The 22,552-nt window shown below is 54.9% G+C and overlaps 2 protein-coding genes across 2 annotated transcripts in view; both read right to left on the bottom strand.

The window, feature by feature from the left end:
- The window catches only part of LOC138363867 (uncharacterized), a 40,984-nt gene extending 21,294 nt beyond the window's left edge, over positions 1-19,690 (bottom strand). The window contains exons 1-14 of the mRNA XM_069323310.1: positions 19,577-19,690; positions 11,577-11,774; positions 11,199-11,306; positions 10,731-11,018; positions 10,155-10,334; positions 9,830-9,973; positions 8,139-8,336; positions 7,761-8,048; positions 7,003-7,146; positions 6,571-6,750; positions 6,246-6,389; positions 4,555-4,752; positions 4,177-4,464; positions 3,275-3,562 (exon numbers count right to left, since the gene is read on the bottom strand). Coding sequence (XP_069179411.1) covers positions 3,275-3,562; positions 4,177-4,464; positions 4,555-4,752; positions 6,246-6,389; positions 6,571-6,750; positions 7,003-7,146; positions 7,761-8,048; positions 8,139-8,336; positions 9,830-9,973; positions 10,155-10,334; positions 10,731-11,018; positions 11,199-11,306; positions 11,577-11,774; positions 19,577-19,690 — 2,760 coding nt within the window. The remainder of the gene's footprint in view (positions 1-3,274; positions 3,563-4,176; positions 4,465-4,554; positions 4,753-6,245; positions 6,390-6,570; positions 6,751-7,002; positions 7,147-7,760; positions 8,049-8,138; positions 8,337-9,829; positions 9,974-10,154; positions 10,335-10,730; positions 11,019-11,198; positions 11,307-11,576; positions 11,775-19,576) is intronic.
- Positions 19,691-19,810: 120 nt separating this feature from the next.
- On the bottom strand, positions 19,811-21,840 carry LOC138363866 (uncharacterized). The gene is made up of 3 exons (XM_069323306.1): positions 21,649-21,840; positions 20,621-20,854; positions 19,811-20,422 (listed from the first exon to the last, which is right to left on the bottom strand). The coding sequence occupies exons 1-3, from the start codon at positions 21,838-21,840 to the stop codon at positions 19,811-19,813; spliced, it is 1,038 nt and encodes a 345-aa protein (XP_069179407.1).
- Between the last annotated feature and the right edge of the window lie 712 nt (positions 21,841-22,552).

Raw genomic sequence — 22,552 nt, 5'->3', positions numbered from 1 at the left:
ACAGATGGGAGTTGCCACAAAGATATTATTACCTAATTGTTTCAATGTCTCCGATTGATTTTTTCTTAGTTTTTTTGCAGTAATATTATTCAATAGTGTGTATTGTAATATATTTATATAATAAAAGTGGTTAATAATCGCTATACTCAAAAGTATGATGTGCGTATTAGTGATTCAATTATTATGTTTATAAAACAATAAACAAATAGTTTTGCTGCTATTACACTCTATACACAGGTTATATATAAGTATTGGCATGTTTTGGTCACCATAACGAACCACTAAGTTGGTATTGAGAGTCGAAAAGCAACGAGGAGTTACCGCCACACACCAGCCAGCCACTCACTGCCACTCCCTCAACACACGCACTAAACTTTCTCCCCCAACAATACCAGTTGTGGTGTTATTACACTATATACAGACGTTATATATAAGTATGAGTATATTTTGTTCACCACAACTGTACAGCTAAGCTGATATAGTTAGTTCAGGCACTAAGAGTCGTCGCTATACACAGATGGCGGCTGGCGGCTCCCTCACTCTTTCAAGGTCACACGCACTAAACTTTCTCCCCCAACAATACCAGTTGTGGTGTTATTACACTATATACAGACGTTATATATAAATATCTACATGTTTTATGCACCGTAACTGTACACCTAAGCTTGTAGAGCGCCCAAAGAGCATAGTGGCCACCCTCTAAACAGCTAGAGAAATCGTGCAGACGACGTCACCTCCGTCACCCATATGGCTCCTCCCAACATAATCCTTTTGCTGTTATTACACTAATACACACATTATATATAAGTATCTACATTTGTGTTCACCATAGAGAACCACTGACCTAGTATGGTGAACGCAAACAATAACAGGTGGCCACACAGTCAGTAAACGATGCTGTCTCCCTCCGTCTCTCAGCATCACTCCTCACACAGCGCTAATTATTACAACAATCCTGCTATTATCACAACCCTGGTTATTTATATCACAGTCATTGGTCATCTGTAATATTGTCATCGCTAAATAATAACAATTATATATTTATTTTGACATTTTTCGGCGATGCTGTGGGCACAAGCTGAACATCAATGCTGTTCGCTCATGCTGCGTGCGCCGGCCTTGGTTGCTCCAACAGTACTGTGCCTCTCACACCTGAGAATATTGCCCACGATTTTTTTTTAAAATGGCATCTGTTTACAAGAGCCCTGAGGAAGCTACTGTGAACCCCGTGTAGCCGCGGGCCATTTGAATCAGGCCTGGCACCCTATGGCGTATATATACGCCATGCGCACCATGGGACATGTTACTCAGGGCGTATATATACGCCATGCGCAGTTTAAGGGTTAAATCTCAGGGGGATTTGGACTGATAGTAATGAATTTACAGGAGTGAACTTGGACAGAGGACAAGAGCTAGAGTTTATAATTGTTTACTTCATATTTACTATGTCTGAAATACAGAGGGTAAAAATTTCAGGGAAATTGATGGGTTATTTACAAAGATACGAAAGAGAACTAAGGTGGGGACGAGAGCTGGAGCTCGATAACTGACTTGATCTTATTTACTAACTTTGAAGTATGTCTGCTTTTAAATTTCGGGAAATTGATGGGTTATTTACAAATATACGAGAGAGAACTAAGGCGGGGGATGAGAGCTGGAGCTCGATAACTGTTTTGATCTTATTTACGGAGCCTGAAAATACAGAGGGTAAAAAATTTCAGGGGAATTGATCTGTTACTAACGATCTTGTACAAATGAACTAAGGTGGGGGACGAGAGCGGGAGCTCGATAATTGTTTGCATTTACTAAACTATGTCTGAAATACAGCGGGTAGAAATTTCGGGGAATTTGAATAGGTATTAACGATCTTGTATAAATGAACTAAGCTGGGGACAAGAGCCAGAGTTTGATAATTGTTTGAATTTACTAAACTATGTCTGAAATACAGCGGGTAGAAATTTCGGGGAATTTGAATAGGTATTAACGAAGATACGAGAGAGAGCTAAGGCGGAGGACAAGCGCTGGAGCTCGGTAACTAAATTACTGTATTGAAATACGTTTGAAATATGATTATTTTTAAATTTTAGAGGGATTGGAATGATAGTATTCATTATACGACAGGGGACTAAGGCGGGGGAACGTGAGCTAGAACATGCTTACTAACACGATTTATTTGTGTAAAACTGACTTGCTTAATGAAAAGGTGCAAACATACGATGTTGGAAAATAGCTGTAAGGAAATAGGAGGAGAGAGAGAGAGAGAGAGGGACGGTCCAGATATTACTATGGAGAAGATAAGATACGATTACCGAGGTGACCTGAAGGCCGTGTCTGGCTGACGTCTAAAGTAAACACAGGTGAGGCGACAGATTGCGAGGTAAGGGGGGAGGGAGGGGGGTGTGGTTCAATTACAGGTACACATAAACACACATAGCTTCACGTGTCTGTCCGTCTTGACAATAGTACACATGGATACGCACACAAAACAGTCCATACTCGTATGACATGATTTTTAATTATAAGAACTTTAACAACTTCTAAAAATCTGTGACTGACAAAATTTATATGTCCGTAGAGTTCTCCTGAAAACCCTAAAGCGCTACATATGATATTTGAATTTCTCCCATAAGACCTTAACAAACTTCTAAGTCTCGGAAATTATTTTCATCATAAGAAATCCTTACTTCTAAAATCTGTGACTGACAAAATTTACCTGAAAACCCTGGCTCCCAGACACGAATTTCCCAGAAAAACAAAAAAGGTACCTGTGGCGCTTACAGTCCACAGGGGTCCTCTGGCCAAAAAAAAAAAGGTACCTGTGGCGCTTACAGTCCACAGGGGTCCTCTCCCCCCCAAAAAAAAGGTACCTGTGGCGCTTACACCCCACAGGGGTCCTCTGCCCAAAAAAAAAAGTTACCTGTGGCGCTTACACCCTACTACTCACGCACACCTGAGCCACCACGCCCACTTGCAACACCACACCCACCTGCACCACCACACCCACCTGCACCACCACGCCCAACAGCACGACCACGCCCACCTGCACCACCACACTAACCTACACCACCACGCCCACCTGCACCACCACACTCACCTGCACCACCACGCCTACCTGCACCACCACGCCCACCTGCACCACCACGCCCACCTGAACCACCACGCCCACCTGCACCACTACACCCACCTGCACCACCACACCCACCTGCACCAAAACGCCCACCTGAGCCACCATGCCCACCTGCAACACCACACCCACCTGCACCACCACACCCACCTGCACCACCACGCCCAACTGCACCCCCACGCCCACCTGCACCACCACGCCCACCTGAACCACCACGTCCACCTGCACCACCACACCCACCTGCACCACCACACCCAACTGCACCACCACGGCCACCTGCACCACCACACCCACCTGAACCACCACGTCCACCTGCACCATCACACCCACCTGCACCCCCACTCCCACCTGCACCACCAGGCCCACATGCACCAACACACCCAGCAGCACCACCATGCCCACCTGCACCACCACGCCCACCTGCACCACCACGCCCACCTGCACCATTACACCCACCTGCATCACCACACCCATCTGCACCACCACACCCACCTGCACCACCACACCCACCTGCACCACCACACCCATCTGCACTACCACGCTCACCTGCACCACCACACCCACTTGCACCACCAGACCCACCTGCACCACCACGCCCACCTGCAAAACCACACCCACCTGCATCCACCACACCCACCTGCAACACAACGCCAACCTAAACCACAACGCCCACCTGCACCACCACACCCACATGCACCATTACGCCCACCAAAACCACCACACCCACCTGCACCACCACGCCCACCTGCACCGCCACACCCACCGACACCACCACACCCACCTACACCACCATACCCACCTGCACTACCACACCCGACCTGCAACACCACACCCACCTGCACCACCACGCCGCCATGCACTACCACGCGCACCTGCACCACCACACCCACCTGCACTAACACGCCCACCTGCACCACCACACACACCTACACCACCACACCCATCTGCACCATCACACCCACCAGCACCTCCACACCCACCTGCACCAACAAACCCATCTGCACTACCACGCTCACCTGCACCACCACACAAACCTGCACCACCACACCCACCTGCACCACCACGCTCACCTGCACCACCACGCTCACCTGCACCACCACACCCATCTGCACTACCCCGCTCACCTGCAACACTACGCCCACGTGCACCACCAGGCCCACCTGCACTATCTTGCTTAACTGCACCACCAAACCCACCTGCACCACCACAACCACCTGCACTACTACGCTCACCTGCATCACCACACCCACTTGCACCACCACACCCACCTGCACCACAAGACCCACCTGTGCCACCACACCCACCTGCACTACCACGCCCACCTGCACCACTACGCCCACCTGCACGACCATGCCAAACTACACCACCATGCACACCTGCACCACCACACCCACCTTCACTACCACACCCACCTGCACCACCACACCCACCTGCACCACCACGCCCAACTGCACCACCTCGGCCACCTGCACCACCACACTCACCTGCACCCCCACGCCCACCTGCACCACCACGCCCACCTGAACCACCACACCCACCTGTACCACCACATCCATCTGCACTACCACGCTCACCTGCACCACCACATCCACCTGCACCACCAGACCAACCTGCACCACCACGGCCACCTGCAACACCACACCCACCTGCACCACCACACCCACCTGCAACACAACGCCCACCTGAACCACAACGCCCACCTGCACCACCACACCCACATGCACCACCAAGCCCACCTGCACCACCAGGCCCACCAGCACCACCACACCCACCAGCACTCCACGCCCACCTGCACCACCAAGCCCACCTGCACCACCACGCCCACCAAAACCACCACACACACCTGCACCACCTCACCCACCTGCACCACCACACCCACCTGCAACACCACACCCACCTGCACCACCACGCCGCCATGCACTACCACACCCACCTGCACCACCAAGCCAACCTGCACTAACACGCCCACCTGCACCACCACACACACCTGCACCACCACACCCATCTGCACCATCACACCCACCTGCACCTCCACACCCACCTGCACCAACACACCCATCTGCACTACCACGCTCACCTGCACCACCACACCCACCTGCACCACCAGACCCACCTGCACCACCACACCTACCTGCACTGTCACACCCACCTGCAACACAATGCCCATCCGAACCACAACGCCCACCTGCACCACCACACCCACCTGCACCACCACGCCCACCAAAACCACCACACACACCTGCACCACCTGGCCCACCTGCACCACCAGGCAAACCAGCACCACCTCACCCACCAGCACCCCCACGCCCACCTGCACCACCACGCCCACCTGCACCGCCACACCCACCGGCAACACCACACCCACCTACACCACCACACCCACCTGCACCACCACACCCACCTGCACCACCACACCCACCTACACCACCACGCCCTCCTGCACCACCACACCCACCTGCACCACCACACCCACCTGCACCACCACGCCCTCTCGCTCTACCAAGCGCACCTGCACCACCACGCCCACCTGCACTAACACGCCCACCTGCACCACCACACCCACCTTCACCACCACACCCATCTGCGCCACCACACAAACCTGCACCACCACACCCACCTGCACCACCACACCCACCTGCACTACCAAGCTCACCTGCACCACCACACCCACTTTCACTACCACGCCCACCTGCACCACCACACTCACTTGCACCACCACACGCACCTGCACCACCACACCCACCTGCACTACCACGCTCACCTGCACCACCACACCCACCTGCACTACCACGCCCACCTGCACCACCACACTCACTTGCACCACCACACGCACCTGCATCACCACACCCACCTGCACCACCAGACCCACCTGCACCACCACCCCCACCTGCACTACCAAGCTCACCTGCACCACCACACCCACCTGCACTACCACGCCCACCTGCACCACCACACTCACTTGCACCACCACACGCACCTGCATCACCACACCCACCTGCACCACCAGACCCACCTGCGCCACCACACCCACCTGCACTACCACTCCCACCTGCACCACTACGCCCACCTGCACTACCACACCCACCTGCAACACTATGCCCACCTGCACCACCACACCCACCTGCACCACCACGCCCACCTGCACCACCACGCCCACCTGCACCACCACACCCACCTGCAACACTATGCCCACATGCACCACCACGCCCACCTGCACCACCACGCCCTCTTGAACCACCATGCCAACCTGCACCACCACGCCCACCTGCACCAATACACCCACCTGCATTACCACACCCACCTACACCACCACACCCACCTGCACTACCACACCCACCTGCACAACCACGCCTTCCTGCACCACCACGCCCACCTGCACCACCACGTCCACCTGCACTATTACGCCCACCTGCACTACCCACACCCACCTGCACCACAACGCATACCTGCACCACCACAGGCACCTGCACCACCATACCCACCTGCATTACCACGCCCACCTGCCCCACCACGTGCACCTGCACTACCACGCCCATCTCCACTAATACGTCCACCTGCACTACCACACCCACCTGCACTACAACGCCCACCTGCACCACAACGTCCAGCTGCAATACCACGCCCACCTGCAATACCACGCCCACTTGCACTACCACGCATGCCTGCACTACCACACCCACCTGCACTACCACACCCACCTACACCACCACACCCACCTGCACTACCACACTCACATGCACTATAATGTAACAATGCACCACCACGCCCACCTGCACCACCACGCCCACTTGCACCACCACGCCAACCTACACCACCATGCCCACCTGCACCACCACGCCCAACTGCACCACCACGGCCACCTGCACCACCACACCCACCTGAACCACCACGCCCACCTGCACCATCACACCCACCTGCACCCCCACTCCCACCTGCACCACCAGGCCCACATGCACCAACACACCCAGCAGCACCACCATGCCCACCTGCACCACCACGCCCACCTGCACCACCACGCCCACCTGCACCATTACACCCACCTGCATCACCACACCCATCTGCACCACCACACCCACCTGCACCACCACACCCACCTGCACCACCACACCCATCTGCACTACCACGCTCACCTGCACCACCACACCCACCTGCAACACCAGACCCACCTGCACCACCACTCCCACCTGCAAAACCACACCCACCTGCATCCACCACACCCGCCTGCAACACAACGCCAACCTAAACCACAACGCCCACCTGCACCACCACACCCACATGCACCATTACGCCCACCAAAACCACCACACCCACCTGCACCACCACGCCCACCTGCACCGCCACACCCACCGACACCACCACACCCACCTACACCACCATACCCACCTGCACTACCACACCCGACCTGCAACACCACACCCACCTGCACCACCACGCCGCCATGCACTACCACGCGCACCTGCACCACCACACCCACCTGCACTAACACGCCCACCTGCACCACCACACACACCTACACCACCACACCCATCTGCACCATCACACCCACCAGCACCTCCACACCCACCTGCACCAACAAACCCATCTGCACTACCACGCTCACCTGCACCACCACACAAACCTGCACCACCACACCCACCTGCACCACCACGCTCACCTGCACCACCACGCTCACCTGCACCACCACACCCATCTGCACTACCCCGCTCACCTGCAACACTACGCCCACGTGCACCACCAGGCCCACCTGCACTATCTTGCTTAACTGCACCACCAAACCCACCTGCACCACCACAACCACCTGCACTACTACGCTCACCTGCATCACCACACCCACTTGCACCACCACACCCACCTGCACCACAAGACCCACCTGTGCCACCACACCCACCTGCACTACCACGCCCACCTGCACCACTACGCCCACCTGCACGACCATGCCAAACTACACCACCATGCACACCTGCACCACCACACCCACCTTCACTACCACACCCACCTGCACCACCACACCCACCTGCACCACCACGCCCAACTGCACCACCTCGGCCACCTGCACCACCACACTCACCTGCACCCCCACGCCCACCTGCACCACCACGCCCACCTGAACCACCACACCCACCTGTACCACCACATCCATCTGCACTACCACGCTCACCTGCACCACCACATCCACCTGCACCACCAGACCAACCTGCACCACCACGGCCACCTGCAACACCACACCCACCTGCACCACCACACCCACCTGCAACACAACGCCCACCTGAACCACAACGCCCACCTGCACCACCACACCCACATGCACCACCAAGCCCACCTGCACCACCAGGCCCACCAGCACCACCACACCCACCAGCACTCCACGCCCACCTGCACCACCAAGCCCACCTGCACCACCACGCCCACCAAAACCACCACACACACCTGCACCACCTCACCCACCTGCACCACCACACCCACCTGCAACACCACACCCACCTGCACCACCACGCCGCCATGCACTACCACACCCACCTGCACCACCAAGCCAACCTGCACTAACACGCCCACCTGCACCACCACACACACCTGCACCACCACACCCATCTGCACCATCACACCCACCTGCACCTCCACACCCACCTGCACCAACACACCCATCTGCACTACCACGCTCACCTGCACCACCACACCCACCTGCACCACCAGACCCACCTGCACCACCACACCTACCTGCACTGTCACACCCACCTGCAACACAATGCCCATCCGAACCACAACGCCCACCTGCACCACCACACCCACCTGCACCACCACGCCCACCAAAACCACCACACACACCTGCACCACCTGGCCCACCTGCACCACCAGGCAAACCAGCACCACCTCACCCACCAGCACCCCCACGCCCACCTGCACCACCACGCCCACCTGCACCGCCACACCCACCGGCAACACCACACCCACCTACACCACCACACCCACCTGCACCACCACACCCACCTGCACCACCACACCCACCTACACCACCACGCCCTCCTGCACCACCACACCCACCTGCACCACCACACCCACCTGCACCACCACGCCCTCTCGCTCTACCAAGCGCACCTGCACCACCACGCCCACCTGCACTAACACGCCCACCTGCACCACCACACCCACCTTCACCACCACACCCATCTGCGCCACCACACAAACCTGCACCACTACACCCACCTGCACCACCACACCCACCTGCACTACCAAGCTCACCTGCACCACCACACCCACTTTCACTACCACGCCCACCTGCACCACCACACTCACTTGCACCACCACACGCACCTGCACCACCACACCCACCTGCACTACCACGCTCACCTGCACCACCACACCCACCTGCACTACCACGCCCACCTGCACCACCACACTCACTTGCACCACCACACGCACCTGCATCACCACACCCACCTGCACCACCAGACCCACCTGCACCACCACCCCCACCTGCACTACCAAGCTCACCTGCACCACCACACCCACCTGCACTACCACGCCCACCTGCACCACCACACTCACTTGCACCACCACACGCACCTGCATCACCACACCCACCTGCACCACCAGACCCACCTGCGCCACCACACCCACCTGCACTACCACTCCCACCTGCACCACTACGCCCACCTGCACTACCACACCCACCTGCAACACTATGCCCACCTGCACCACCACACCCACCTGCACCACCACGCCCACCTGCACCACCACGCCCACCTGCACTACCACACCCACCTGCAACACTATGCCCACATGCACCACCACGCCCACCTGCACCACCACGCCCTCTTGAACCACCATGCCAACCTGCACCACCACGCCCACCTGCACCAATACACCCACCTGCACTACCACACCCACCTGCACCACCACACCCACCTGCACTACCACACCCACCTGCACAACCACGCCTTCCTGCACCACCACGCCCACCTGCACCACCACGTCCACCTGCACTATTACGCCCACCTGCACTACCCACACCCACCTGCACCACAACGCATACCTGCACCACCACAGGCACCTGCACCACCATACCCACCTGCATTACCACGCCCACCTGCCCCACCACGTGCACCTGCACTACCACGCCCATCTCCACTAATACGTCCACCTGCACTACCATACTCACCTGCACTACAACGCCCACCTGCACCACAACGTCCAGCTGCAATACCACGCCCACCTGCAATACCACGCCCACTTGCACTACCACGCATGCCTGCACTACCACACCCACCTGCACTACCACACCCACCTACACCACCACACCCACCTGCACTACCACACTCACATGCACTATAATGTAACAATGCACCACCACGCCCACCTGCACCACCACGCCCACTTGCACCACCACGCCAAATTACACCACCATGCCCACCTGCACCACCACGCCCAACTGCACCACCACGCCAACCTGCACTACCACGCCCACCTGCACCACAACGCCCACCTGCACCACCACGCCCACCTGCACCACAACGCCCACCTGCACCACCACACCCACCTGCACCACCACGCCCACCTGCACCACAACGCCCACCTGCACCACCGCGCCCACCTGCACCACCACGCCCACCTGCACCACAACGCCCACCTGCACCACCACGCCCACCTGCACCACCACGTCCACCTGCACCACCACGCCCTCCTGCACCACCATGCCCTCGCGCACCACCACGCCCACCTGCACCACCACGCCCACCTGCACCACAACGCCCACCTGCACCACCACGCTCACCTGCACCACCACGCCCACCTGCACCACCACGCCCACCTGCACCACCACGCCCTCCTGCACCACCATGCCCTCGTGCACCACCACGCCCACCTGCACCACCACGCCCACCTGCACCACAACGCCCACCTGCACCACCACGCCAACCTACACCACCATGCCCACCTGCACCACCACGCTCACCTGCACCACCATTCCCACCTACACCACCACGCCCACCTGCACCACCACGCCCACTTGCACCACAACGCCCACCTGCACCACCACGCCCACCTGCACCACCACGCCCTCCTACACCACCACGCCCACCTGCACTACCACGCCCACCTGCACCACCACGCCCTCGCGCACCACAACGCCCACCTGCACCACCATGCCCACCTGAACCACCACGCCCACCTGCACCACCACGCCCACCTGCACCACCACGCCAACCTACACCACCATGCCCACCTGCACCACCACACCCACCTGCACCACCACGCTCACCTGCACCACAACGCCCACCTACACCACCACGCCCACCTGCACCACCACGCCCACCTGCACAACCACGCCCTCCTACACCACCACCTCCTCCTGCCCCACAACGCCCACTTTCACCACCACGCCCACCTGCACCATCACGCCGACCTGCACAACCACAACCACCTGCACTACCACGCCCACCTACACCACCACACTCACCTGCACCACCACGCCCATCTGCACTAATAGGTCCACCTGCACTACCACACCCACCTGCACTACAACGCCCACCTGCACCACAACGTCCACCTGCAATACCACGCCCACCTGCAATACCACGCCCACTTGCACTACCTCGCCCGCCTGCTTTACCACACCCACCTGCACTACCACACCCACCTGCACTACCAAGCCCACCTACACCACCACACCCACGTGCACTACCACGCCCACTTACACCACCACACCCACCTGTACTACCACGCCCCCCTGCACTACCAGGCCCCCATGCACCACCACGCCCACCTGCACCACCACGCCCACCTGCACCACCACGCCCACCTGCTTCACCACGCCCACCTGCACCACCACACACACCTGCACCACCACACCCACCTGCACCACCACGCCCACCAGTACCACAACGCCCACCTGAACCACCACGCCCACCTGCACCACAACGCACACCTTGTTATGATCTCAGCCTGCAAGAGAAACGAGTCTCCCTCCTTGAGAGTTATTCAGCAAGCCTGACCTGATTAGAAGGTCTAGCAAATATTGAGGTGATAACGCATATGTAAAATAGTTGCTTGGATATGTATAACAGTTTGAGATTATGGGCAATGAAGAAGAAAACAGATAAATGACTGGCTAGGAGATGTGAACATTTTGCTGGAGGCGTGAGGCTCGCTTCTGGAGGGGCTTTGACCTCACTTGAGTGCCAGACATCGCAGGGGAAAAGCCGTGCTCCGTTGAGCTCCTGCCAGAAGGGAACCCCTAGTGATATATCTCTAAGAGAAGAGAAGTGTGTAGACGTGCCAGCTGTGGAACCGAGCTGGGAACGTTGTGGTCTCAAGTCCTGGTCGACGAAGTGTTTATTAAATTGCCCAGAGGCATTATTGTGGGCCGTGGAAGCGCCGTGACCAGACGCCGTCAGAGGGAGAAGCGCCCTCGACCAGTTAATCTGTGGTAAGCACGATATACGCCAGTTCATAGTGATTGCTTGTAGTTGGTCGTGTGCCCAGCGACAGTAGCAATGTTTATTTATAAGTTAGACATATTTTAATAAGGCAGAAAGCCTGAAATAGGAGAGTGAAGAGGGAGGAACACGGAGCGACGTCCGTCCCCTCTGAGCTCTGACAGACGACTGAGGGAGCCCGGCTCCTGACGGAGGAAGACTCTCCCGGCGAGTGAGGACCGCCGCCAGGCGAGGTGGAGTATGGACCCGCCCAAAACGGGGGAGTCCACTCTCACTGTATGTAGAGGACAGATAGAGGTTTGAGGCAAGCATATTGTGTGGTTATTTTTGTTAATGTGTTAAAGGGGAAACATTTTATTGGAGTGTCGATGGGTTGCAGGTTTGTCTTTGGGGAAGAAGTTGCTGAGAACTTCGAAGCCAGCATAGATGAGGTAATTGACGAGACTACAAGGTAGTGAAGCAGAGGACCTCGAGCTGTGAGGAGAAGCAGTGAAGAGGAGTGTCACGTGCTTCTGTAGAGGTGGAGAAGCACCATAGTTGCTCGAGGAAACTTCATGGTGTAGCAGCCAAGAGAGCTGTGGAGGAACCTAGCAGAAGGGTGAAGCACCGTAGTTGCTCAAGGAAACTTCATGATAGCAGCCTGGAGGAGCTGCAGAGGATCCTGGTAGTGAAGCCCGGAAGAACCTAAAGATATCAGGGTAGTGAACTTCCAGAGGTGGAAGGGAAGTTCTGGTGGATTACTTGTAGGGAGTTGATAGTGTTTGGTTGTCATTAGTGTGCAAGACGCAGTGAGAGGTGAGTGACTGTTTGCATTCTTATGTCAAGGAGTGTTTTACACTGAAGTTTAGAGTTACAGTCGTAGGCTGGATTACCTATAGATGTATGCGTTCTAGGACTGATAGAGTGATCGATTGATCATCGTTGTGTATCAATGAACATTTATACTGATATATGTTATTGCATTCAAATGCTGATTTTCTTTGTACACATTTATAGATACATATATATATTCTCTTGCTGATGGTGCAACAGTGTATGTAGACTTGATCTACTTGAGGAGGTTGATAGTATCAGGTGGTGAACCAGGAGATAGGATACCACTTGATAAGCTGATGATAGAGTTCTGATGGTGTTGGAGTGCAACCTGATTGTAATATTATAGAGTATAGGATTCATTATTATTATATGTGTGTATGTATCGTGTATGTGCTTTGTCCAGTAAATGTATTCCAATTTGCTGGTGTTTGCCCTTGTCCTAGTGAGGCTTCCCAGGAGGTAGTACAGAAGAAGAGAGAGAGAGAGAAAGAACCAGGAACCACTGCTGTGGGCAGGGTAGAAGGTAATACTAATAAGTCAAAAGGGAATTGAGGAGATCATATCACCTAAGGAGAGAGTGGGGAGTCACAGCGGCTCGAGTGGGTGTGTGCACGTGACAACGAGGTTGAGTGTTGGAGCCGCATCCCCTAAACGTGTGACGTTGAGCCCCTCTCCAAGAGCCAGGAGTGCCAAGGGTGATCTCCTAGTGAGGTGTAAGCACTCTACCGAGTTGTGGGTTGGGTTGTCCGTAAAGGAGGAACACGACAACAACAACATCAACCAACACCCTTGCTAAAACAGATAAACTGTGTGACCGCAGGTGTATACTCTCTCTCTTGGGAAGACTCACAGGACAAGATGGAGAAGGTGCAAGCGTTTGTGGAGTCAGGCAAGCCTGAGGACTTGGAAGGTTGCACGAGGGATCAATTGAAGCAAATAGCAGAAAAATGTGGCATCAGGTTTAAAGCATCTAAAGTAGCTGGGATGAAGGATGAGATCCTGAGGCAGTTAAGAGCCAAAAGTGAAGCGGCAGAGCAAGGAGCCCAGAAAGGAGCTGAAAGTGGAAAGGAGGATGATGGGCAGGATGAAGTGAGATCCCAAGGATCGAGTAGGAGCAGCAAGAGTAGCCGCAGTAGCAGGAGTAGCCGAAATAGGAGCTTGGAGAGATTCCAGTTAGAGCTCCAGATGCAGCGTGAGGACAAGGAGAGACAGTTCCAGCTGGAAAAGATGAAATTAGAACTCCAGATGAAAAATGAAGCCGAGAAGGAAAAAGAGAAAACCAGACTGGAAATAGAAAAAGAGAAAACCAGAGTAAGAGAACTGGAGTTGGAACAGGAGAAAGAAAAAGAAAAAGCCCAGGTCGAAAAAGAAAAAGAGAGAACAAAACAAATGCAGATAGAAGCGAATAGAACCTTGGCTGAACAAAGGATTGAACATGGGTTGCCAGAGAGCACTACCCAGGTATCACACTCACCAGATGTTAGGGTTAGGGAGAAGGACATTCCCTTGTTTGTTCCTGAAGAGGCAGAGAGCTTTTTCGAACACTTTGAAAAGGTGGCCAGTATCAAGGAGTGGCCACAGGAGGAATGGGCCCAGCTGGTCCAGTTAAGATTGACCGGTGCAGCCAGGGAGGCATACACCCAATTGTCACTGGAAGAGTGCCAGGATTATGCCACGGTAAAGAGCAGCATATTGCGCTCGTTTCAGTTAACCCCAGAAGCTTATAGGAAGCGCTTCAGAGAAATGATCAAAGTTGGAGCATGTACGTTTGCTGAGACAGCAAGGGATCTGGAAAGACGATTCCAGAAGTGGATTGAGGCTGCTGGAGTTGGATCTTACGCTGACCTGAAGCAACTGATGGTCATGGAGAAGTTCTTGGAGATGATGCATCCCGAAACAAAGTTCAAGATCCAAGAAGTAGGGATAAAGGAGGTGAAAGATGCCGCAGATAGGGCAGATATGATTACTGAAGCGTACAAGAGCTTAAGGGAGAACAGAGTAAGAAGCGAGGTGAGACGCAGCAATGGCAGACCCAATGGAGTCTGGGGAGGAAGAAATTATGAAAGACCCAGAAGAGTCTGGGGTGAGAAGAATTTTGATAAATGGGCAGATAAAAGTAAGTACCCTAAAACTCAGAAGAGTAGGTCGCGTACTTCGTCTGAAAGTGAGGATGGATTAGCTAAACGAGAACCTAATCGTTATCCAGGGAATCAAGAGTCCAGTAAAGCTCCACAGAGTACGAGTAGTACGTCTGGCCCGAGAAACTCCAATACAAGTGGGCAGAGTCAGAGCTACTCTGGTACATATAGGAGAGATTTTTCCCAGATGAGATGTTACAATTGTAACGGATTGGGTCACGTAATGCGAGACTGTAGGCAGGGCAAGAGAGTTGTGACCCTGGCCATGTGTGACCCCCAAAGTAAATATACTAATGTGTTCCGAGACAAACCACAGAAGACGAACTTAGTGAACGAGAGGTATAGACCGTTCATGAGCAAAGGTTGGATCAGTATAAGAGGCCAACCTGAGGTAGTAGTTGGTATCTTGAGAGATACCGGAGCTAATCAGAGCTTGATTACGAGAAGCCTGATTGGGAATGATCGACGGTTAGCTGGCAGGAGTAAGATGAGAGTATATGGGTTATTGTCTGAGGGTGACATGCCCGTATGTACTGTCCAGCTAAGGTCGGAATATGTGTCGGCGGAGGTGATGTTGGGAGTGTGCCCCGACATACCTATTCCAGGAATCCAAGTGATCCTGGGAAATGACTTGTGCGGGACAAAGGTGTTGCCAAGAGTCATGGTGGAGACTGTGCCAGAGGAGTGCCCTGAAGGCCACGGCACGGGTGGGACACCTGAGAGTGTGAACCTGACTGACATCCGAGGAGATGAGTCAGGAGACCGGCAAGCCATTGAGTACCCTGTCTCGGTAGTGATGAATGCCGAGGTGGCCGACGAGGAAGACGCTGGAGAAGATGAGACAGTGTCGATTCAACCGGTGGAAGATATCGATGTAGATATAGCGTGGCTGTTTGATGAAGGTCCAGCCCAGGAAAATGGAGTCTCGGTGAGGTCGAAAGTGAGGATGACCCAGCCGAAGAAGAATCATGTGAAGAGAGCGAACCTGAGTAGAGCCCAGACTGCTGAAATTAAGAGTTGGAAAGCGAATGCAACTGTGCTGAGTAGGAATGAGGAAAGATGTGGACAGACTGAGGACGAGAGTAGAGCGTCAAGTGGTCCACGAGCACAGAGGCATATGGATGGTGGAGTTAAGTTGTTTGAGATGTCAGGAGTTGACATGTTTCACAGAAAACGTAGAGAAAAGATAGTGAAGAAGAGTAATAGCCGAGAAAATGAAAGGAGAAGAGACAGTATGTGTGGAGAGATGCTTACGAGCACTCTAGGAGAGGTAAAGCGACATGTACGGTCGAGTGCTGGTGGCTGTAGTACAGTGCTCGAAGAAACTTTTAGGGAACGAAGAAGAGTTGAAGGAGAAGAAATTGAGTGGTATAGAGGTGAAAAGTGTGGGAAGAGGATGATGATGCAAGCATGGAGGAATAGAGGAAAGCTGAGGACTCGATGGAGGTCAAACAGGATGAGGTCTCGGATAAATGAGGAGACGAAAGGGAGGATCGTCGGTGAAGACGAGAGAGTGAAGTATGAGGACAGGAGACGAAAGTATAACGGCAGTAGATGGAAGTGTGAAGACGACAGAGGAGGTACAGACAGTAGATGTCTGACTCTGGACGTGAAGAGAAGAAGACGAGGAAACGGAGGGTGGAAACAGTAAGTAGAATGGACCGATGGAGTGCAGGCGTCCAAGGAGGACAGCCTAGCCAAGAGGTGCCAGAGAAGTCAAATCGTTTGTGAGAAGATCATGTTTCTGGCGAGTTGTGAGCCAGATGTTGCAAGGAGCAACGAACTAGTTGTAGACTCCTGACGGAGTATGCAAACAGACTAACCGGTCGAACCAATCGGTTGAAGAAAGAGACAGTGTGGTGGCGGATGTATTATCCCGAGCTTTGCCACTGGAATAACTCTCAAAAATAAGGGGAGGGGAGTGTTATGATCTCAGCCTGCAGGAGAAACGAGTCTCCCTCCTAGAGAGTTATTCAGCAAGCCTGACCTGATTAGAAGGTCTAGCAAATATTGAGGTGATAACGCATATGTAAAATAGTTGCTTGGATATGTATAACAGTTTGAGATTATGGGCAATGAAGAAGAAAACAGATAAATGACTGGCTAGGAGATGTGGACATTTTGCTGGAGGCGTGAGGCTCGCTTCTGGAGGGGCTTTGACCTCACTTGAGTGCCAGACATCGCAGGGGAATAGCCGCGCTCCGTTGAGCTCCTGCCAGAAGGGAACCCCTAGTGATATATCTCTAAGAGAAGAGAAGTGTGTAGACGTGCCAGCTGTGGAACTGAGCTGGGAACGTTGTGGTCTCAAGTCCTGGTCGACGAAGTGTTTATTAAATCGCCCAGAGGCATTATTGTGGGCCGTGGAAGCGCCGTGACCAGACGCCGTCAGAGGGAGAAGCGCCCTCGACCAGTTAATCTGTGGTAAGCACGATATACGCCAGTTCATAGTGATTGCTTGTAGTTGGTCGTGTGCCCAGCGACAGTAGCAATGTTTATTTATAAGTTAGACATGTTTTAATAAGGCAGAAAGCCTGAAATAGGAGAGTGAAGAGGGAGGAACACGGAGCGACGTCCGTCCCCTCTGAGCTCTGACAGACGACTGAGGGAGCCCGGCTCCTGACGGAGGAAGACTCTCCCGGCGAGTGAGGACCGCTGCCAGGCGAGGTGGAGTATGGACCCGCCCAAAACGGGGGAGTCCACTCTCACTGTATGTAGAGCACAGATAGAGGTTTGAGGCAAGCATATTGTGTGGTTATTTTTGTTTATGTGTTAAAGGGGAAACATTTTATTGGAGTGTCGATGGGCTGCAGGTTTGTCTTTGGGGAAGAAGTTGCTGAGAACTTCGAAGCCAGCATAGATGAGGTAATGGATGAGACTCCAAGGTAGTGAAGCAGAGGACCTCGAGTTGTGAGGAGAAGCAGTGAAGAGGAGTGTCACGTGCTTCTGTAGAGGTGGAGAAGCACCATAGTTGCTCGAGGAAACTTCATGGTATAGCAGGCTAGAGAGCTGTGGAGGAACCTAGCAGAAGGGTGAAGCACCGTAGTTGCTCAAGGAAACTTCGTGATAGCAGCCTGAAGGAGCTGCAGAGGATCCTGGTAGTGAAACCCGGAAGAACCTAAAGATATCAGGGTAGTCAACTTCCAGAGGTGGAAGGGAAGTTCTGGTGGATTACTTGTAGGGAGTTGATAGTGTTTGGTTGTCATTAGTGTGCAAGACGCAGTGAGAGGTGAGTGACTGTTTGCATTCTTATGTCAAGGAGTGTTTTACACTGAAGTTTAGAGTTACAGTCGTAGGCTGGATTACCTATAGATGTATGCATTCTAGGACTGATAGAGTGATCGATTGATCATCGTTGTGTATCAATGAACATTTATACTGATATATGTTATTGCATTCAAATGCTGATTTTCTTTGAACACATTTATAGATACATATATATATTCTCTTGCTGATGGTGCAACAGTGTATGTAGACTTGATCTACTTGAGGAGGTTGATAGTATCAGGTGGTGAACCAGGAGATAGGATACCACTTGATAAGCTGATGATAGAGTTCTGATGGTGTTGGAGTGCAACCTGATTGTAATATTATAGAGTATAGGATTCATTATTATTATATGTGTGTATGTATCGTGTATGTGCTTTGTCCAGTAAATGTATTCCAATTTGCTGGTGTTTGCCCTTGTCCTAGTGAGGCTTCCCAGGAGGTAGTACAGAAGAAGAGAGAGAGAGAGAGAGAACCAGGAACCACAGCTGTGGGCAGGGTAGAAGGTAATACTAATAAGTCAAAAGGGGATTGAGGAGATCATATCACCTAAGGAGAGAGTGGGGAGTCACAGCGGCTCGAGTGGGTGTGTGCCCGTGACAACGAGGTTGAGTGTTGGAGCCGCATCCCCTAAACGTGTGACGTTGAGCCCCTCTCCAAGAGCCAGGAGTACCAAGGGTGATCTCCTAGTGAGGTGTAAGCACTCTACCGAGTTGTGGGTTGGGTTGTCCGTAAAGGAGGAACACGACAACAACAACATCAACCAACCCACAGACTATAATAACCTGCACTACAACACCCACCTGCACCACCACGCCCAGCTGCATCCCTAGACCCACCTGCACCACCACATCCACCTGCACCTTCATGCCCTCCTGCACCACTATGGCCACCTGCACCACCACACCCACCTGCATCATCACACCCACCTACACCACCACACAAACCTGCACCACCACACCCACCTGCACCACTACGCCCACCTGCACCACAACGCCCTCCTGCACCACAACGCCCACCTACACCACTACACCCATCTAGACCACCAGGCCCACCTGCACTACCACGCCCACCTGCACCACCACGCACACCTGCACCACCACATCTACCTGCACCACCACACCCGTCTGCACCACCACGCCCAGCTGCACCACCATACCCACCTGCAGCACCACACACACCCGTACAACCCGCACCACCTTCACTACCACGTTCACCTGCACAATTACACCCACCTGCACCGCCACACCAACCTGCAACACCACACCCACCTGCACCACCACACCCACCTGCACCTTCATGCCCTCCTGCACCACCACGTCCACCTGCACCACCACACCTACCTGCACCATCATGCCCACCTTTACCATCACGCCCACCTGCACCATCACGTCCACCTGCACCATCACGCCCACCTGCACTACCACACCCACCTGCGCCACAACGCATACCTGCACCACCACAGGCACCTGCACCACCACGCCCACCTGCACCATCACGCCCATCTCCACTAATACGTCCACCGGCACTATCACACCCACCTGCACCACAACGTCCACCTGCAATACCAAGCCCACTTGCACTACCACGCCCGCCTGCACTACCACACCCACCTGCACTACCACACCCACCTGCACTACCACGCCCACCTACACCACCACACCCACCTTCACTACCACACTCACATGCACTATAACACCCGCCTGCACCACCACGCCCACCTGCACTACAACACCCACCTGCACTGCCACGCCCACCAGCACTACCACGCCCACATGCACCACCACACCCACCTGCACCACCACGCACAGCTGCACCACAACACCCACCTGCACCACCACACCCACCTGCACCACCACGCCCACCTGAACAACCACGCACAACTGTATTACCACGCCCGCCTGCACTACAATGCCCACCTGCACTGCCACGCCCACCTGCACTCCCACGCCCACCTGCACCACCATGCCCACCTGCAATCCCACGCCCTCCTGCACGACCACGCCCACCTGCACCACCCTGCCCACCTGCACTATCACGCCTACCTGCACCACTATGCACACCTGCACTACCACGCCCACCTGCACCACCAAACACATATGCACTACCATACCCACCTGCACCACCACACCCACCTGCACCACCACGCACACATGCACCACCACACAAACCTGCACCACCACACCCACCTGCACTACTACACCCACCTGCACTGCAACACCCACCTGCGCCACCACGCAACACCTGCACCACCACACCCACCTGCACCACAACACCCGAATCACCCCCACACCCACCTGCACCACCACACCCACCTGCACCACCACACCCACCTGCACCACCACATCCACCTGCACTATTACACCCATCTGCACTACCACGCCCACCTGCACCACCACATCCACCTGCACCACCACGAACCACCTGCACCATTACACCCACCTGCACCACCACGAACCACCTGCACCACCACACCCCCCTGCACCACCACACCCACCTACACCACCACATCCACCTGCACTACCATACCCACCTGCACCACCACCCCCACCTGCACCACAACGCTCACCTACACCACCACGCCCACCTGCACTACCATGCCCACCTGCACCACCACGCCCTCCTACACCACCACACCCACCTGCACCACCACGCCCACCTGCACCACAACGCCCACCTGCACCACCATGCCCACCTGCACCACCACGCCCTCCTACACCACCACGCCCACCTGCACCACCACGCCCACCTGCACCACAACGCCCACCTGCACCACCATGCCCACCTGCACCACCACGCCAACCTACACCACCACGCCCACCTGCACCACCAGGCCCACCTGCACCACCACGCCCTCCTGCACCACCACGCCCACCTGCACCACCACGCCCACCTGCACCACCACGCCCACCTGCACCACCACGCCCACCTGCACCACCACGCCCTCCTGCACCACCATGCCCTCGCGCACCACCACGCCCACCTGCACCACCACGCCCACCTGCACCACAACGCCCACCTGCACCACCACGCCCACCTGCACCACCACGCCCACCTGCACAACCATGCCCACCTACACCACCACGCCCACCTGCACCACCACGCCCACCTGCACCACAACGCCCACCTGCACCACCACGCCCACCTGCACCACCACGCCCTCCTACACCACCACGCCCACCTGCACCACCACGCCCACCTGCACCACAACGCCCACCTGCACCACCACGCCCACCTGCACCACAACGCCCACCTACACCACCACGCCAGTAGTAGGGAGTACAGCGCACAGGTCATTTTTTTTTTTTTGGCCAGAGGACCCCTGTGCGATGTACAGCGCACAGGTAATTTTTTTTTTTTTGGCCAGAGGACCCCTGTGTGATGTACAGCTCACAGGTAATTTTTTTTTTCTGTGAAATATCGTGTCTGTGAGCCAGGGTTTTCAGGTAAATTTTGTCAGTCACAGATTTTAGAAGTAAGGATTTCTTATGATGAAAATAATTTCCGAGACATAGAAGTTTGTTAAGGGCTTATGGGAGAAATTCAAATATCGTGTGTAGCGCTTTAGGGTTTCCAGGAGAACTCTACGGACATATTTTACCTGTTTTCAACTTACAAAAAATCGTCTATATAAGCCATAGTTTTTCATGTAAATTTAGAAAGTTACCTGTGTGAGCCAGGGTTTTCAGGTCTCGTACCTCACATCACCTCCCTCCCCCTTTACCTCGCAATCTCTCGCGTCACCTTTATTTTCCTTACGCCCGGCCAGCCAGACGCTT

Source organism: Procambarus clarkii, chromosome 1 (genome assembly GCF_040958095.1).
Source record: "Procambarus clarkii isolate CNS0578487 chromosome 1, FALCON_Pclarkii_2.0, whole genome shotgun sequence".
Lineage (NCBI taxonomy): Eukaryota > Metazoa > Arthropoda > Malacostraca > Decapoda > Cambaridae > Procambarus > Procambarus clarkii.
This window is presented reverse-complemented; position numbering and strand designations above follow the sequence as displayed.

What these genes read in the sequence shown, in the direction of transcription:
- LOC138363866 (XM_069323306.1), bottom strand. Translation starts at nt 21,840, where the DNA reads ATGGTTGTGCAGGTGGGCGTGGTGGTGCAGGTGGGCGTGGTGGTGCAG. An exon ending in AGGTGGGCGTGGTGGTGCAG is followed by an intron (nt 20,855 to 21,648) that starts GTGGGCGTGGTG and finishes TTGGTGGTGCAG; the next exon opens with GTGGGCGTGGTAGTGCAGGT. An exon ending in AGGTGGGCGTGGTGGTGCAG is followed by an intron (nt 20,423 to 20,620) that starts GTGGGTGTGGTG and finishes GTGGTGGTGTAG; the next exon opens with GTGGGCGTGGTAGTGCAGGT.